We start from the raw sequence: 18,493 nt of genomic DNA, 5'->3' as shown, positions 1-18,493 counted from the left end.
TGAGATCCCAGAATCCCTCAATATTCCCATCGATCGGAGGAATGAGCGTCTCAGCGTGAGCATGATCCTTCATGCCACGCTTCATTAACTCCATCTCCCTCTCGAAAACGTAATCATCCGCCCGCGTCTTCCAAAGGCTCCCAACAGAGCCGCGACACTCACGGAAGTCACCCAGCGAGTTGAAAGCGTCCTTAAGAATCCCGTACTCAACCTGGAATTGAGAAGCGTGAGTCTTCATTACCTCGGCGACTCTTGCCCTTCCGTTCCGCCCTACGAACAGCCCTGGCATGATCACGAGCGAGTTGAGCATCTCGCGCCAACATCTTGTCTCACATGCGAGCAAGATCCTTTTCCGCCTTCTCCGCTTTAAAGCGATAGATCATGGCCTCTCTATGGCTCACCTCAATGGCCGATCCAAGCAAGTTCAAGCCCTATAAAACCGATTGACATGTTATAAGCAAAAAAAAAAAAAAAAAACAATCGTCAAAATTCTTAAAGTTTATACCCCGTTGATGATACGAGATCCTTCCGTGATGACTTTTGGCCTCCCCGACTCGCTCGTGGCCGGAGGAGCATCGAGGCCCGACGGAAGACCAGCGAAGAAATCATCAAAATCCGGAATAGGGACCTTGCTCGTACCGCTTCCATCGCCGAAAGCAAGGTCCGGATCCCATCTTGGAAGCATGCAATCGTCCACCAAAAACTCCAGGTCACCGAGGTCAATATCTTTCCCCTTCGAAGACTTCAGCCCCGTCGCAATCGTGGGAGCGGCGTCGGGACCTTGGTCTTCAGGCTCAGAATCACTCCTTGTTTCTCCGCCCAAAGCAGGACTAGGATGCACAAACCTCAGCACTTTTTGAACTCTCTTCGGCGTAAAGGAAGTCCATAAAAAAGGACCGTTCCTGAGCAGATCCCTCACCGCAATAATGTCCTCAGGAAACGGAGCAAGAGGGTTGATAAAGGGACGATCGTTCGGCAACCTCCGAAACAATGGGATACAACTCTCCTCAACGGACGCGGCGTCTACACGAACAAAGAAGAAAAACTTCTTCCACGAGTTGAAGTTAGAAGTAAACTCCTTTACCACTGACATCAAGTTCCGAGGAACCAGCCTGTACGTGTCCGTATCCTTGATGATCTGTAACCGAAGAAGCGCATCGAAGTGATCGACGGTGAGAGAGAGACCATGTTCAAAGCTCAGGATCAGGACTCCAATGAGGTGCTGGATGCCAAGAGGATTCAGTTGGCTTATCGCCACCTCGAAACGATCCAAAACACGGACGATAATCTCGGGGATCGGGAACCACAAACGGCAGCGCACTACGAATGCTTCGTAATAAGTAAAGTAACCCTCCGGGGGACTACTAGCGCATTCTCCTTGACGAGGAACCCTGAATTCCACCGCGTCCGAAATATGGTAGAACGACCGCATGACCTCGAGGAATCCACTAGTACTCCTACTTGGTGCACCTACCTCCACCGGGCGATGGTTCATGACCGGGAACGATTTTTCTTTGGGAGGCGTGATCGAACCGTAATACGCCACCCACCATGCCTCGTTCTCGGCCGGGTCTACCGAGTGAGGAATGAATTCCATCTTCGGCACTTGAAGCTCTTCATAAACGTTCGCGGGCAAGGACCCTTTCTTCGAACTCCTCTTTTTACTCGACATCTCGTGTTTTTCTTTTTTATCAACAAGGAAATGATAGAGAGAAAGAGAAAGAAGAAAGAACTTTTCATAAAAAACCTCTCTATGAGAATGAGTAAGTGTAAAGATTGTGAAGAAATTACCTCCCTTCTTATAGGCATGAGAAATTACTATTTACTTGCGGATTTTTGGATACGAACTTTGCCCAAATACACCAATCTCGTCCGAACTCGCCGTACCGTGCATTGGGATCTCACTAGAAATCCACTCTCCCAACGAGCTGGGGGGCTAACTGTTGGGGTCGAAAACGGTTGCGACGAAGTTAGCGTCCAAATCCCCGAAGAAGAAAACGAAAAACCTTCTTCGACAAACACTTTTTCGAAATAGATTCTTCTTTACGAAAAGCTTTGGGAGGAAACGTGAATCATCGTACAAGAGCTCGAAAAGGTTCGCTACGCAGCGACCGCACGCGTGCTCCGCTCGGTCGCTACGTAGCGACCGAGCGTTTTTGAAACGCTGATACGACATTAGTCCATGCATTCTAGTCTACCCTTCGATGATATCTCCCGAAGACTGTAGCGAACCCATTTCACGTTCCCCACCATTCTAAGTTATCGATCAAACTTTACCGTAAAAACCGCAGAAAGTTCGTTCTTTATCGAAAGAAGCCGTAATAAACGCTTCGAGTCAGAAGACGGCCCAAAGGGACCTAAGACATGACTCGAGGCCCACCTTACGATTTCTTAACCAACAGCCTGTAAGACGCATGACGGTTTACGCTTGGTTCGCGAGGAAAGATAAATGTCAAGTTTCCGCGGATAAATACGAAATTTTTAAGATAATTACGAAGATCGGAAAAAATGGAATATCTCCATTTTTATGCTTTGGCGGCTTAAGGGCAGAAGGGGAAAAGCGTAAACCGACCTTGGAGCCAGTATATAAGGAGTCCTAGGCAAGAGGCATGGAGAGAGACTTTTACACAGCAAACTTAGCACTTAGAGCAATTTTTAGACAATTTTTCGTTTTTGTTATTCGAGCTGCGACTCAATTAGGTTTTTGCCGTCTTAGGGTTTTAGAACTAGGAATCTTGCCGACAGCTCTCGTAGCCCAGGCACTTACCTTGTTGTAAACGCTCAAACGCAGATTCGGAATAAGAACTATCTTGCTCTCTTTTTCGATTTCTTATTTTACTACTGTTCTCGTTTCGTGTTCTGATTGCTTGGCGTGTGGTATTAGCAGATATATGGGACCTCTGGGAAATTAGGGTTCTCTTACTATTAGCAGATATCTGGGACCTCTGGGAAATTAGGGTTCTCCTACTTTCCTAATTTAAACGGAAATCGACAGTGCGAATTTCGGTTCCCACAGTACTTATCCTAAATACATATAGACAAGGATAAACATCATAGATAAATGTAAACTCTCATTCGCCTAAGTCATTAGCGAATGGGCCGGATGGATAGCTGATGGGCCAGACGGTTTGGGCCTGATATGGGTCGATCACCACTTAGTTTATAACACTCCCCCTTGATCGACACATCCGGTTCAGGGCTTGTAACATGCTTAATGTTGCCTCATTAAAACCTTTCCAGGAAAACCCAGTGGGACAAAACCATGGATAAGGAAAAAGAGTACAACACATGAACTCCCCCTGACTTGTACCCCCGTGTATGTTCTTCAAGTTGGCGCATGGACAATTTAATAGTTTAGCTTCATGGGTGCCAAGTCTTGAACTGGTCCTTTAATTGGCACGCCCCAAACTGATAGATAAATTTCATGGACGTGTGGTTGTTGTAGACATGGTGAAGAAGTCGGCTGACATATCATATGACTGAACTTGTAGTCCTTTGAGCTTCTTGAACGTTGATGTAGGAATAGCTCTTACCGAATTGTAACTTGAGTTATCTTGTAACTCTCATATCTTCTGGAACTTCATTAAGACACGGTCAAGACGTGCATCTTTGCAGCTGACCACTCTATGTCCTGGTCGGACGGATTGCAGACCAGTACTCGGATGGACCTCTAATATGCGATCAAACTTTACTCGCAAGTCCTCTCATGTCCCATGGATCCTCTAGTCACATGGCTTTGCCATACCGTGGACACTTTAATATATATTGAGTCATCGACCCAAACACATACGAATCACTTGGCTTCTCACGGACACGCCTTCGTCCATTCGGACATACATCACCTGTATGTCCTAATGGCTTGATGTATGTGCTAATGGCTTATCCATTATAGCCGATCTTTCTTCATTGGTCGATCCATGTTGAGTTATAGACCATGTCTATACTCGTCCATACCCCATGAGTGTCTAAGGTCATATCTTTAATAATCATTGCTGCAATGAGTTTTATAATCTCATCAAACTATGGATCTGCAGTCAAATACACTCAAGGACTTTTATACATGGTTATCGATCTTTCTTGCCTTCAGCAATGCCATATCCATTTGACCTCGACCAGACATACTTCTGGTCACTCTCTTGGACCATTATGGTTTCCTTTTATCCACTGATATAAACATAATGGCTTGTGCTTACATTGCAGTCCCATACTATAATCTTATTACTTGAAAAACATCGCAGTCCACACTTTCTTTGATGGCATCTCATGACCTACTTGCAGTGCTGATTTATTATAAACACAAGGGATTTCTTTTATAAGAATATATGGACTGATTTGGATTGTTCTTTATCGAACTCATTCACTAAGTTTTACTTAGTCTTATCATATTCAATGCAGCTGCTTTTGCTTTAGTCCATGAACAGCTTAGGAACAATGCTGTTCTTTGAGAACTTCTTTTCTCATCTTTCTGGTACCTTTATTTTCTTTATCCAATGATCAATATACTGCTTACTACATCATTATTTCTTTTATTTCCAGACTTCATCAATTTCGAGTTTGTGTAGTAGCATCCACCACATAGGAGCATATTTCCTTATAATCTGTTCCTTTGATCTCTATGAGTATCCTTGTGTAACAAGCCATTCTTTGAATGCTGTAAGTAGTAATGTGAACGACCTCTTGACTACTTGGTCACGTTCCACATCTCACGATTTTCTTTCCCTCACAAGACTCATTTATACACTGGTCTATATCACCAGTTGGCGTTTCTATATATTTAGCCAATACGCCCATCTCTTCTTTAAACTCTTTAAACCTCACGTTTTCTTTTAATCTGATCTTTATTCTTTATGAGTACTCTTACGTGGGTTCATGATCCTCGCTTTATATCTTTAAACTCAAGTGCTACTTTCTTTTATGAGCTCTCTTATATGTAAATACATCATTGGTGTTAACACTCTTATGTAGTTCCATAGTGTTCCAGACATGATCTAATAGATTCTTATTATCCAGGACCTTTACTACCTTGCAGTTTGGCGTCCATGTAGCTTTATCTCTCTATCTGGACTGGTTTCCTTTGAACTCGGATTTGTATCATTCTATGCACCTTCCATTTCTTTCCGAGGTTTCTTATCTTTTGGAACTTATTGGTCTATCTTGTATAGACACTGTAGCAACTTGATTGTGTCTCTTAGGACATCAAATTCGTGGTGCTAAGCTGGTATGACTTAGTCATTCTTTTCTTTTCGGGTCAATGTGTCTGGCATCTAGTTCTGCTAGCTTTTGTATCATTTGATCACATTCTTTGGACGTCTTAAATCATATTTTCTAGTCCGAGGATCTTGCCAAGACAATGATGGTAAATACCATTCTATTTCTCTTATTCTCTTTTACCAGCTTATTTCTTTCTCCCCCTGATGTTGGATAGTCGGATTCATCAGTCATGCGATCCGTGTACCTGGCCATAATTTGATCACCCATATTTGGCACAAGGTCTCTTAAAAAACGTGGGAGAAAGACATGTTCCTATCCAACATATATTCCCAATCTTTTTCTCATCCTCTTCTGAGGTTCCATCCTAGACGGCACATATATATGTGGTAGTTTATTCAAAATCTCTTAGGATGGTATATGTCTGGTTTATGACATGTATTCATTCTGAGATGGGATTATCTATGATCACTTATATGGCCTGATGCATATTAACCTTACACTTGTAAATCCTTGTGTCCCCAAGCATTAGGTAGTGGCCTTTGTAGTATAAAGAATTCGGCCAAGTCTTACTATGGTCATAGACCATGTCACACGGATTTGTAGTTTGTTCATGGATCACAGTTTGTCCTCACTCCCCCTCATGGACATACTATAATCACGTGGTACTTGGTACAATAGAGCCTAATGAGTTTCCCTTGTGTACATGTTACACAACGTGAGATTTTATGGGATAACTCTTTGTGCCTTTTGCAATATGTGCATTAATTTTTAAAGACCTGGATGGCTAATCCAGTCATGCCATAAAGTGTATAAAATTTTGTGGGTATACATGTTACCATGGCTTTTGCCTTTATCATATTGATCCTTGGCATAGTCTAGATCAGTAGAGTATGTAGGTATAGTCTTGACCACTTTCTTATAAGGCCTTAGGGAATTTTCTTATAATCTGAAAGGAACTTTTGTTTCCTTTGCCTATTGGTTCAATGTGGAAACCATTCATGCTCAAGTCTTTATAACTCAATAGGTCTTTTATTGGGTGAATAAATTTGTGCCCCTTTAGGCAATGTTGTGGTCTATAATAGACTGACTATCCTTTTATTAAGTTTTCATTGTCATTTATCAATCAAGAAATCATCAAGCAAATCAAACATGATAACTAAAAACAACTTTTATTATTGCTATAAAATTGTAAATGACAAGCAAATCAAAGCAAAACATAAAACATAAAATCAGAATGTCGAAATCTCGTTTCTTTAGTCAATATATAAGCCGGTCTCACAATCCATATATTTCCACACGGCTTCCTTGGATTCCTCCTTATCATTTTTAGCCTCATTGGCTTCAGGAGGTCTCATCTCACTGTTTCGTTGCTCAATGTATCTTTTCTGAAGTTTTTCAAATCTGCTAATGGTATCTATAACTTTCTGCTCTCTTTGCTCAGTTGCCAATAGGCATGACAATAGGTCAGTATAGGTGGTCAAACCCTTAGCCTTATGTCATAACAACAGATCATTTGGATGGAATGTGGAATAGGTTTTATATAGTAAATCCTCATTTGTTACCACTTCACCATATAGTTCAAGACTACAGGCGATTTTCATCAGAGCAGAACTATATTCGTCCACGGATTCAAAATCCTGGAACCTGAGAATCTTCCATTCATTCATGGCTTTTCGCCATAATGCCATTGAGTATCTGGAATTTAGTTTTGTCCAAAGGTCACAAGGATCCTCAATATTTAAGTACTGATCTCTCAGATCCTCAGTGAGATGATAGCACATAATTGTTATGGCTCTATGCTTTTCACTTTCAATTGCATTATTGCCATCAATGATACATTTCCCGAGTCCTCTAGACTTCAGGGCAACTGAAGTGTTCATTACCCATTCTAGATAATTATCTCCAGAGAGATTTAGGGCAGCATAATTCGAAGGCTCAAATTTTGACATCTGAAACATATTATTAATCAGTTCAAGATGCAACCGAGTCAATAAAATCAATGCATACGGTTTCACAAGTCTCTCGACCAAACAATTAACTACTCGACCATGGTGCGAGAAAAACAAGTATGCGAGGTCTATATGATGCTTTAGGCCACACGGCCTTATAAAATTGTGATGCAACAACCCTAGAGGTCGGATTTTATATCTTAATGCAATCAAAGCATCAATCATAACAACAATCATATTCAGGCCGATTTTTAATCAATGTGAGGCCAGGTCAATAATTCTTATGTTTTACTTTTCTTAAAACATTTAGTATGATCAAGCAATCAGAATAATAATGCAAGTATCATCAGATCATATTAGGGTTTCAAGGCCCTTTTTTTCGGTTTGATTTTATCAATATCAAGCTTTACAAAAAAATTAAATCAGATCAATCAGTCAATTTTAGCAATTCTCTAGCAATCCTAACAGTAAAAGGAAATTTTCCAGCAAGTAGAAAAGGAAATTTCAGGAAAAATGAAATTTTCTACTTTTAGCAAAAAAGAAATTCACAATTCTGGACAGATTATGGTTTTAATCAAAACTAGCAATTTTCCTAGTCAGTTCATTTGATATTCAAACAATTAATCACAATATAGAAACTTGTTTATCAATCGATTTATGCAAAAAGGAAAATTAGGGTTTTCAGCAATTTAACAATTTTAAGATCAAATTCGATTATAAACAGCTCTATTTACTCAAACAATCATCAAAGATAATTCAAGGTTTTAATCTAGTAACCTAAACCTCAGATACATCAAAATCAATCAATCAATCAAAACAGTCGGATCAATTTAGGTTTTTGATATTTCAGATTTTCAAAACATCATAAAGGAAACGGATCATATAATTTAGATTTAGGGTTTCAATGCCCTTACTGATCAATCAATGTTCTAGCAACCCTAACATCCGTTGATCTATCAACTTAACAGGAAAACAATCTAACCAAAACATAGTTCCATATGTTAGGGTTTATATTATCCTAGATTAGGGTTCTTCAAATTTCAATGGTTCAGATCTTTATCAATCAACCAAATTCAGTGTAGGTTCTTTTAAGTTTCGAGTTTTACCTTTAGAAACTTATGGAGTGTAGATTTGGACCACCAAAGAGAGAAGAAGGCCGAGAGCTGATCGTTCTTCGAGTCGGGTCGCGGACGGGCTGCTTGCTTGGTCGGATCACGAACAGGGAAGAAGGAGAACGTCTGGTTTACTTGATCACGTCTAGAAAGAGCTAATGTAGCAGAGTGTGATGGTGCGTCAGTGATCGGATCGACAAGCGGTTTGCAGCGTCTGATTCGTCTCGGCGAGAGCTTCAATTTGATATATTGCTCGTCGTCTGGGTCCTCACGGTTTGGGAGAACGATCTCTTTGAAGTTCCGCCGGAATTAGGGTTTTGTGATATTCGGCTGGGTTTAAGGAATTTCGTGGGGGGCTTAGGGTTAGATGCTATCGTGCTGATAACGTGTTATAAAAGAGATGTTGTGTAAGCTTATTATTACTCATGACCAGAGGTCTATATTTATACAAGTATTAGACCGTCTTATTTAGACCGTCATAAGAGAAAAGAAAATCATATTCCTAATAGGAATAGGAAATAGTATTTATCCTAAATACATATAGAAAAAGATAAACATCAAGTATAGATAAATGTAAACTCTCATTCGCCTAAGTCATTAGCGAATGGGCTGGATGGATAGCTGATGGGCCGGACGGTTTGGGCCTGATATGGGTCGATCACCACTTGGTTTATAACAGTTTTCTAATTTTTTAAAAATTAAACTATTAGTATGTTTGGAGATAAAATTTTAAAAATAGAAAGACACTAATTTAGTTGTTGTTTTGAAATTTTAGATGCAACTTTTGTTAATGCAAGAAACAAGAGTTTGATATATATTTTAAGTGAGTAGCAAATAATTTTGTCCATAATTATATGCATATTATCTAATTTTGAGCAATAAGCATCATTAATATAAATATTTTGAATAAAATGAGAGAAGTAAACTAGGAATATAGAATTAAATATTTTTATGTTTGGTTATCTTCGGATATCCATTCGGGTTCAGATATTATCCGTTTGGATTCAATTATTACTCGAACTGGTGAAATAAGTAATTTATTTTTTGTTCTAGAATTAGATGATTTTTAGACCGAGCTGGTGAATATATGCTAGACAGACATTTATATTTTGAGTCTGCACTTATATATATTCTATAATAGCTTGATATATTAGATTTGAACACTAATCTGTTAATATAGTTTGCCGGTGATTTTTTTCAAAATTTTTATTCTTAGATATGTATCTGGAGGGAAACTAATTTTTACATATGTTCATTTTTTAAAAAAATTGACACTTATTTAATTCACCGAATTCATAGAAGAAGTTAAAAAAAGAAACTTAACTCATATCAATAAAACAAAGACGAGAATGAAAGCACAATTTTAAAGAGTTAGAAAATGAACTCACTTATGCAGAGTCAATAGTAAACAAATCGAGAGCATAAAACCTAATCCCTTTTCGTCATTATACGATCGATGTTGCCTATTTGGTTTTGGTGATTTGTGTCAGCCGCAAAACTTAACTTTCTTTTGTACATACAATAACGATGATATATTTAAGAGATAAACATTTGTATTCGTCATTTTATAATCGATAATGATTGTAGTGTTGCAAAATATTAAAACTATTTAATAAATAAACATTTTTTAAAAAATTTGCGCATGCGCGAGTTATCACGTAGTAATCATAATTTAAAGAAATGAGCTAAACATAAATTTAGTTGGTCCTTCCGTTTCGATGTCGATACGATTTGCAATTATGATTTGCGATCAATAATTATGTATTGTAGAATTTTAGGACTAGTTGCATGTCTTGATTCTATAAAGAATTTTACAAATAATGTCTCGTTAAATTTATTGGCGATGCATAAATTTTTAATTTTAAGTGTAAATCATTTGGACTAGCGCAATAAGCTGTGGTTTGTGTTGCAACAGTCGAATATGAAATAATCATAGCATGACCCTAGATTAATCAAATATGAAATAATCATAGCATCACACCAAGATAAGTCAAGAAGTGTGGCTGGAAAATTAATTTTTGAAGCTCTAAGAAAGTAAAGGGTAGTTCAGGGTTTCGGTTCATCAAGAAACTGTAGTTATGATATATTGGGCCGTAAAGTAAAGGCCCATTATAAGTATGGGAAAAAAAATAGAGGGGACTCACCTAACGATTCTCACCGGAGAGAAGTCTAGCTAGATCTCTCCTCTCTCTTCTCTTATTCTACATCGAAGTTTGGTTCGTCGCCGGCGGAAGGTCAAAATCCTCTTCACCAACGTTACAATGCCGGTAATTCTGGTTGTCAGATATCTAATTTCCGCTTTATTTTCTCCTTTTCGTTTCCCACACCACTTTTTTTTGTTGGTGATTCGGACTTGTGTTCTCGCAGTTTAAGACGGTGATGGAAGTGGAGCCACCGAGTCTGATACGTTACTTGATCGGATCGGCGGTGATGATGATCGGCGTGGTATTACCCGTTGGTTACATGATGTTCCGCAATAAGCGCGTCCCCTCCTCGTCCTCTTACTCTAAACAGACGTAGGTCTGCTTTTTCTTTCACTCTCTGTGATCTGCGAAACACTAGCTTATAGTCGCGATTCGAACCAGTTGATGATTTCTGAACAAGAATGATCAAAATTGCAGCTTTGTAACACATTTCATTTTGTCAACCATACCATCATTTAGTTTGCCCTTATTGTGAAAATCTAAAGAGTTTAGTAAGTCAGTGAAATGAATTATTATTTGGGAATGTGATGTTGTATAGATGTAAATGATTTGCTTGTTTCCAGCGAGAGAGATGTTCGTGCCCTTTTTAAATAAAAAAAAATGTTAGCCATTTCAATACGTTGTATGGTTGATAGATTATCAAAAATAATTATAGTTGCTCCTCTTCGTTCTAGGCTATAAAAAAGAAGGTGTGAACCTTTTGCTAGTCAAGTCACTCTCAGGGTTTAATCATCCTCAACGATTGGTAGTAATATAATCTTATATGTTTACATTTCAGAAACAAAGTTTTGATATAGAGAGAGACAGAGACTGCGGTTGAGTTCAACTAGATTGAGAAGGATGATGCCTTATCAACTGATATGGACGATTGTGAGATTATGGGGAGTTCTTATTTTTACATGGTTGTAAGAGACTCTTAAATATGAGATTCATGAACCAAGAAATGTGAGATTCTTATTTTTTACTCCGTTAATGTTCTTGTTTGTTTCTTTGTTGCCTATTCCAAAGTCTATTATGTAACACAGCGTCTTCTATTTGGTAGAAACATAATATAGAATTGAGTTTCGTTCATTGTGTCTTCCTTGCGCTTTTTAATTTGGTTTTCTATTTCAAAAAAAAAATACTAAATGTTGTAGATATGGGTTTCAATAGGTAAATGATTAGGTAAATGATACGGGTTTTAATGAGTAGCCTCAAGTAAAGACGAGCATTAAACACTTTTTAAGGAATAGATTTGTGATTTGGTCAGCTCATGTTTGAGCATAATATGCAAAACTTGTAATGAGGTACATAATGACATGTACTCATTCCTCTTTCCACCTTCCCAATGCTTGTCCAACACGGACTCTATCTCCTTGTTTGACACAGAATCTGTAATCTGATGAACTGCTTGAACCGTCAGGTGAGTTTGCGGTTGGTGCTTGGAAAACAAGCACCACGGTTGATCCCATGTTGAATACACCTACCTGCAACGACCATATTTACCAAAGACATTAATAAAAGAATCTTGTTACATTTCCTTAGACTCGAATTGGTATCTGTTATCTTATGAAACCACATACCTCCTTTCCTTTCTCAAGCTTTACGCCATGACCTTGTGGATCATACACCCGCTCCTCTGGTGGCTCTGTAGGAAACAGCTTCTTCTTGGGCTTGTTTGTTCTTAGTTCAGGTTCGATGAATAGCTGTGACAGCAAACGTCAGCAATGTCTTTGGCTCAGGTAGTTAGGATATGTAACTATCATCAAACTTACCTCAATGGATCCAATGTTGGTCGCACCAACAGCAGCAAGTGCCATAAAACCTTGTTTCCATACCCCCTCAAGCACAACCTGTTCTCAATTAGATTAACAGCTGATGATCAATGACTGTAGATAAAAGAAAACCCTACACATATATTTGGAAGGTTTACAAAGAAATAAAATAATTACCCTTTCATTTTCAACATAGAGATTTTTTATCGTTCTTGTAGCACGCTCGTTCACTGGAAACAACCGCCCTGGAAAAATGATTGTTTTTAGAGAGATAACAATAGCTACAAAGGTCTAATCAAAGACGGCTATCTTGTATAGACTTGAATGAGAGATTAGAGAGCAACCAAACCTGCAAAGTGTCGACGAACCAATGCATTCCAGTCGGCCGGAGAGTGTATCCGATGATAGTCTCCTGGTTTTAGGTATATCACACAATAATAGAGCCCCTTCATGGGACTGGCTGAGATGCTCTCCCGTAACTTTGGAGATGCCAAAGAGACTCTCAACCAAGACTTGTCACCTTTATCTCCAACAGCTTCTTCCTCCGACTCATCCTTACCTTGAGGTACCATAGGAAGCAGAGAGTTTGTTCCGAGAAGAGCCGGCACTGAGTAAGAATGTCCTTTGACTTGCTCGATCATCCCTCTACTTTCTTTTAGCTCACCAAACCTCAGAACGGTGCCATCCACAGGACTAACCTGATTTTTCTTGAAATCTTAGTAAGCAGTTCTAAGAGAGAAAGGCTGCATAAAAGAAAGTAACAACGTTCTTGTTACCAGTTACCAGACAACGAGGATCGGTGTCGATAGGCCTGCAACCTTCTTTCAAGCTGCGAACAAAGAAATCCCGTAGTGAAGCATACTCTTCAAGAGGCAAAGCTGCTTCTTCAAGATCTGTAAAAAATCACATTGTGAATCACTTCATATGCATAAATCATCAAAACCAGCTTCAGAGGTACAAAAGAACAAAGTGATGATCATACTTGAATGAAAAGCTCGAGACCAGGCTTTATAAACAAAGGGCCGCATCCAGACCGGAATTTCCTGAGAGGAAAAGGACAGAACAAGTTAAAACCATGATCATTTATAACCTGAAGTAGTACAACAAATAAGAAACTCACCACGCTCGTCAAAGAACCCCACGCTCTTGAGATGGATCGCAGAGGCAGAATCCCAAGGAAGGAGGCCTAGAATAAGGAGAAGGTCAACAACTTTGAAACTTAATAGTCATTCAAATCTGAAGAGAGCAACAAAAAAGGTTATTACTTTAACATCTTGGTGGAACTCAAGTTCGATTCCCCTTTCCCGTTTCTCTTCAATCTGTTCATCAACCATTCATCAAAAACCAATGCTAAGAAGAAATCTAAAGAGAGAACCAAACCAATTGTCTTACTACCTTCTTGTCTTCATAGAGACGGCGACCATGAAGAGCTCCAAGCATAAGGATAGTAGCCACCGTTGCTCCGGGCAAGAGAAACGCATTGCCTGCAATGACACATTTTTTGAGTTTTCTCTATGTTAAAATCTGAAGAAGGTAACAATAATCAAAGCTCAAGACATGACACAAGATTATCCTCTAGCTTTCTGAGAAGGCATAACCTTTACAAGTGTTGTTTTCTGAAAAAAACGCAAAATAAACGATTCTCAATTGAACTCGCGAGCGCACAATATAACTGAATTACCGTTTGAATCGCCGGTCCCACCTCCTCCGCTTCCACCGCCAGTAGAGCTGAAGGTTCGACGATTGGAACGGATATTGTTGATGAAAGAGCTCAAGTTTCGGCGAGAACTCTGGTGGAAGCGGCGGACATATGAATAGCGACCAAACAAAAAAACATTCTGAGGAAATCGAGGTTTCATGGCGTTTTCTTGAAGTTGCAGAGAAACCGCTTTAGCTCTGCTGGGTTTTAGTTTTAGGGTAAACAAAGACCGTTGTTCTAGATGACAGCTGAAACGACGACGCTTTTCCCGAGCTTGCGAAACAAGTTAATCTTAATTGGGCCTAAAATATAAAATTATATGGGCTTACTTAATCCCATTTTTTAAAACGTCAATCGTGTTGTAATCTAATTACCAAAATGTCCTCGTTGGCGCTATGAATTTTCGAAGTTGATTAGGAACCACCGCAGAAAACGAATCCGTCGCATTATCGAGATCGTGTGTGTTATCCCGTGAGCTCTCCGCCTCACGATCTCAGCTCATAACCGTAGAAAACTTCTTTGCTTCATAAATTGTAGGATTGCCGCCTCTTAGACCAATCGGTGCTCCCTCAGGTATGTATCAATTTTCACCCAATCTTGGTAGATCTAGGAATATTGGGGTATCGATATTGATTTTTGATCATTTCTATAAAATTATAATTCGTAGGGTTCAAAATCGAGCGGTGGTGTTAAATGGAAGATGGAGAGAATGATGGGAAGAGACTAGTGTTTGTGACTGTGGGAACAACGAGTTTCGATGCTCTCGTGAAAGCAGTGGTCAGTCAAAATGTTAAAGAGGAGTTGCACAAGAGAGGATATACTCATCTTCTCATTCAGATGGGTCGAGGAATCTACTCTCCACCCAAGGTGGTTACTTGTCTTTGCTTTTTGACTGTGTTTAGAGGAATCGCATCGCATCTGATGTATCCCTCGTTACTCTCTTGTTTTAACTTCTGATTCAGTGTGATGGAGCGGATGGATCGCTAGCAGTGGATTACTTCACCTTCTCCTCGAGTATCGCTGATTATATTCGATCAGCATCACTTGTTATTAGTCACGCTGGTTAGTTACAGCAACCATTTACAGAGTGACCCGTTTTAGCATTGTGATCGAAACTCTCAAATAATGTATAGGATCTGGAAGCATATTCGAGACACTGAAGCTAGGGAAACCATTGATTGTTGTAGTCAACGAGGATCTGATGGACAATCATCAGTGTGAATTAGCTGAAGAACTTGAAGAGAGGAAGCATTTGTACTGCGCTCGCCCTCACTCGCTAAATCAGACCTTGACGAAGATGGAGTTGGACTCCCTGGTTCGGTACACTCCAGGTGATGGAACACCTGTTGCCCGCATTATCGACAGGTTCCTCGGATTCCCTGATGATTAAACGGATGCATTTAGAAACATAAGTGTTCTGAGAACAGTTTCAACTAATTATGTACTAAACCGGTGGTCTTCACATTGGACTTTGTTTCGTAGATTCATATCTTTGTAATAGCAAAACCCTTTTCTTTCTGATGTTTGAGATGATTATGGATAGTTTCATATTCTACAATACTCACCTTTTTGGCAGACTGTAACTCGATTTATCAAAAAGATCATATTGGTCTGGTTATCTGTAATCTAACCGCATCTGAACTGAAAAATGTCGATCCTTATCCGAACTGATCTGATCATTTAGTATGTGTTGTTTCCGGTTTGAGAATTAACCAACTTGATCCGAATTCGAACAAAAATTTCTAGAATTTTGAAAACCACATTTGAAAATGCAAATCTGTACTGTATATCCAAAATGAATATTTAGATTATTATTTTTGACATTCTTTTGAAATTTATTCGTGTGTATTTTGGTCTGATAACAAAAATAGAACAAACATGAAGTCAAGCAAATGTCTCTTAAAACCATAAAACGAACGCAATTGTATAGGCTCCAAAATTTTGCAAAAACAAGAGTCATCATGCGAAAGATAAAAGAGCAGCAACGTAGAAACTAAAAGTTGATGATAATAGTGAAAGCAGCAAAAAGTAATTAACGGTAACGGCGAAGGGAGAGAGAGTTGTTCTTCTTCCATGTCGCTCTGCGAGAGGGACGGTTCTTGTGGTTGTTGTGACCTTTTCCACGCAGTCCTCTGTTCTTCTTTCCCTCCGACGTAAGTCCTCTGAGCTCACGGTGTTTGTGAACCGGGTTGCAGATCCAGTTGATTCTCGGGTCATTACGCACAGCATTGTGTGCCGGGTCGACCAAGATAATCTCGTAGTACTTGTAGGTCGAATCCTAGTTCAAGAACATGGCAAGTTAATATCTATACCAAGAATCGCAAAGTTATGGAAGAGAGTTAGAGAAGTGGTGTAATATACCTCGTTGAGCCAGTAGGAGTTGACGACTCTGAGGCCGCCCAATTTCCTTCCAGCACGCTCCTCAGCAACAGAACGCTTGCTCCTCTGGAACTTGAGTTGGGTTACTCCCTGGTTAGTGGGCTTACCGTAGACAATACCCTTTGGCACTGGCCTCTTGCGTCCACCACGTCTCACACGGACACGGTACACCACAAAGCCCTGACATACATACACATCACAACTAGTCAAGTAACTTCCCTTTTGAGTCTAAACAAGAACTGTTTTACGTACCAGAACAAGAGCTCCATTTTCAGATAAATATAAATTCAGCAAGTTAATAAGTATTATAAGACCTGCCTATTGCTCATGTAGTCGGTCAAGGGAATAGAAGAAATGTCAGATTCAAGAAACCACATAACTAGCAATGCTTCTAAATCTCTCTACTAACAAAGCAAAACACACACCAAAACAAGTAACTTAAGCTAGATAATAAGCAGATAACACAGCCATAACAACCAATTCTCAGTATCTACACTCTCATTTCACCAATAAAATATATGACAGGAGAACTAAGATCTAAGGTTAATCATGATTAGGACAAGTATAAGACACCTGCTTGGCCTTGTAACCCAAACGACGAGCCTTGTCGGGACGAGTAGGCCTGACGAGACGGACAATGGAAGGTTGCTGTCTGTACTCCCAGCACCTCACCCTCTGCACGAACCTCATGACATCGGACTGCTTCTTCCTCCATAGCTCAGACACATACTTGTACGCACCTACATGTTTCACCAAAAATCATTAATCATTTCGCAATAACAGATACATATCAAAGAGAGAGAGAGAGAGAGAGAGAGAGGCTAAATCGATCTAAGAAACGAGAAGAATGGATCTAAGAAACGAGAGATGAGAGTGAACGTTTTACCCATTTTCGAAGTTTCGCACAGCACCGGCGCAAGGAAGGGGTTTGTCTCTAATTTAAAGTAAAGGGCTAGGGTTTTTGATCCAACGGAGCTACTATATTAAGAGAAACTGGGCCTAGCTCTTTAAATAAAAGACCCATTAATAATGGGCTTCAAATTTCATTTAAATCACTACATGTTGAACCAAGAAAGAAGTCAACTACGTCTCTGTATAAATAATAGCTAACCATTTGTTCATACTGTTGTTTTTCGGCATGATAGTTCTTCTGCCTGATTCGGATACTGCGTGGACAAGTATTACACTTCGTTTTTACGAATAAATTCTACAGATACTTTTTCACATATATGGACAAGCTTTTGAGCTGCGTGACTATTATTAGCGTTTGGAGATTAAACAAAAGATTCATTCTAGAATGCCCTTTTTCAAAAACCAAAACAAAAACAAAAGATTCATTCAAATTATGACACTAAGCATAAAAACATTGTAGCAGAACCCAAACACATCCTGCCCAATCAAACTGAAATTAATCCGATCCATCGAAAGAAATCTAACTAATCCTAAATCGATCTTGACCCGAATAGTTCGACGGTTTAATCATATCGAATCCTAAATTGGGATGATGTCCATATTAATGGTTATACGAAGCAATGTGTGAAAATATAAACCTTTTTTTCCATCTGAAGAATTCCATTGATAACATAGAAAGATACATGGTGAAACACTAAATCCGGCATAACACATACCGATCTCCAGAACCAAATCCCAACAGTTGGAAACTTAAGCTCAAAAGGATAGGACACGAGCAGCTAAACAACACAAATAAACCATGACTACACCTTGCTAAGAGAATCCAAGAAACAAGCTAACAAGAGATAATAGAACAAGAACTTAATTGACTACGACTAGCCGGTCTTCTTACTACAAACAGAGAGCAAGAGAGCACGCACCGCAGAGGACTTCAAGAAGAATAGCAGCACCCTCATTTGAACCACTCGTTCACGATGACTACACACAAACCACTTTGAGAAACCAAAATAACACCCAAAGAGAAGCAACAACGGATACAAATTAAACCCCCTACTCAACATACCCTTCATCTTGACACTTCAAAGCCTTAACTTCTTTATAGTGCTTCAACACACAAAAGCCACAAAGGATAAACAAATACCAAAGTGCGACCAGGAAAATAACCTTATTCAAGGGATAGAGAAGGACCCTTAGCAACAGGGAGATGGAGAGGTGTCCTGAGACCAGCTTCTCCTCGACCACAATACCAACCAACTGCTCATCCCACGCCACT

At 39.4% G+C, this 18,493-nt stretch overlaps 4 protein-coding genes across 5 annotated transcripts; 2 read left to right on the top strand and 2 right to left on the bottom strand.

The window, feature by feature from the left end:
- Positions 1-10,377: 10,377 nt before the first annotated feature.
- LOC111202256 lies at positions 10,378-11,547 on the top strand. Of its 2 annotated transcripts, none has more exons than XM_022694843.2 (3): positions 10,378-10,539; positions 10,640-10,788; positions 11,255-11,547. In XM_022694843.2, the coding sequence occupies exons 1-3, from the start codon at positions 10,534-10,536 to the stop codon at positions 11,271-11,273; spliced, it is 174 nt and encodes a 57-aa protein (XP_022550564.1). In that variant the 5' UTR covers positions 10,378-10,533; the 3' UTR covers positions 11,274-11,547. The 2 variants fall into 2 exon arrangements, with proteins under 2 accessions (XP_022550564.1, XP_022550565.1); XM_022694844.2 differs by having other exon boundaries at positions 10,640-10,792.
- Positions 11,548-11,613: 66 nt separating this feature from the next.
- Positions 11,614-14,166, bottom strand: LOC111197861 (phosphatidylserine decarboxylase proenzyme 1, mitochondrial). The gene is made up of 11 exons (XM_022694842.2): positions 13,912-14,166; positions 13,626-13,714; positions 13,496-13,549; positions 13,351-13,416; positions 13,213-13,273; positions 13,014-13,123; positions 12,580-12,928; positions 12,408-12,475; positions 12,231-12,308; positions 12,039-12,161; positions 11,614-11,942 (listed from the first exon to the last, which is right to left on the bottom strand). Exons 1-11 carry the CDS (start codon positions 14,087-14,089, stop codon positions 11,781-11,783), a joined length of 1,338 nt encoding a protein of 445 aa, XP_022550563.1. The 5' UTR covers positions 14,090-14,166; the 3' UTR covers positions 11,614-11,780.
- A 126-nt stretch (positions 14,167-14,292) lies between these two features.
- On the top strand, positions 14,293-15,489 carry LOC106437451 (UDP-N-acetylglucosamine transferase subunit ALG13 homolog). The gene is made up of 4 exons (XM_013878345.3): positions 14,293-14,502; positions 14,597-14,796; positions 14,892-14,991; positions 15,063-15,489. Exons 2-4 carry the CDS (start codon positions 14,623-14,625, stop codon positions 15,317-15,319), a joined length of 531 nt encoding a protein of 176 aa, XP_013733799.2. The 5' UTR covers positions 14,293-14,502; positions 14,597-14,622; the 3' UTR covers positions 15,320-15,489.
- Positions 15,490-15,813: 324 nt separating this feature from the next.
- On the bottom strand, positions 15,814-17,395 carry LOC111202254 (60S ribosomal protein L15-1). Its single transcript, XM_022694841.2, has 4 exons — positions 17,195-17,395; positions 16,882-17,048; positions 16,291-16,488; positions 15,814-16,207 (listed from the first exon to the last, which is right to left on the bottom strand). The coding sequence occupies exons 1-4, from the start codon at positions 17,196-17,198 to the stop codon at positions 15,962-15,964; spliced, it is 615 nt and encodes a 204-aa protein (XP_022550562.1). The 5' UTR covers positions 17,199-17,395; the 3' UTR covers positions 15,814-15,961.
- Positions 17,396-18,493: the final 1,098 nt, after the last annotated feature.

Source organism: Brassica napus, chromosome C1 (assembly GCF_020379485.1).
Source record: "Brassica napus cultivar Da-Ae chromosome C1, Da-Ae, whole genome shotgun sequence".
Lineage (NCBI taxonomy): Eukaryota > Viridiplantae > Streptophyta > Magnoliopsida > Brassicales > Brassicaceae > Brassica > Brassica napus.
This window is presented reverse-complemented; position numbering and strand designations above follow the sequence as displayed.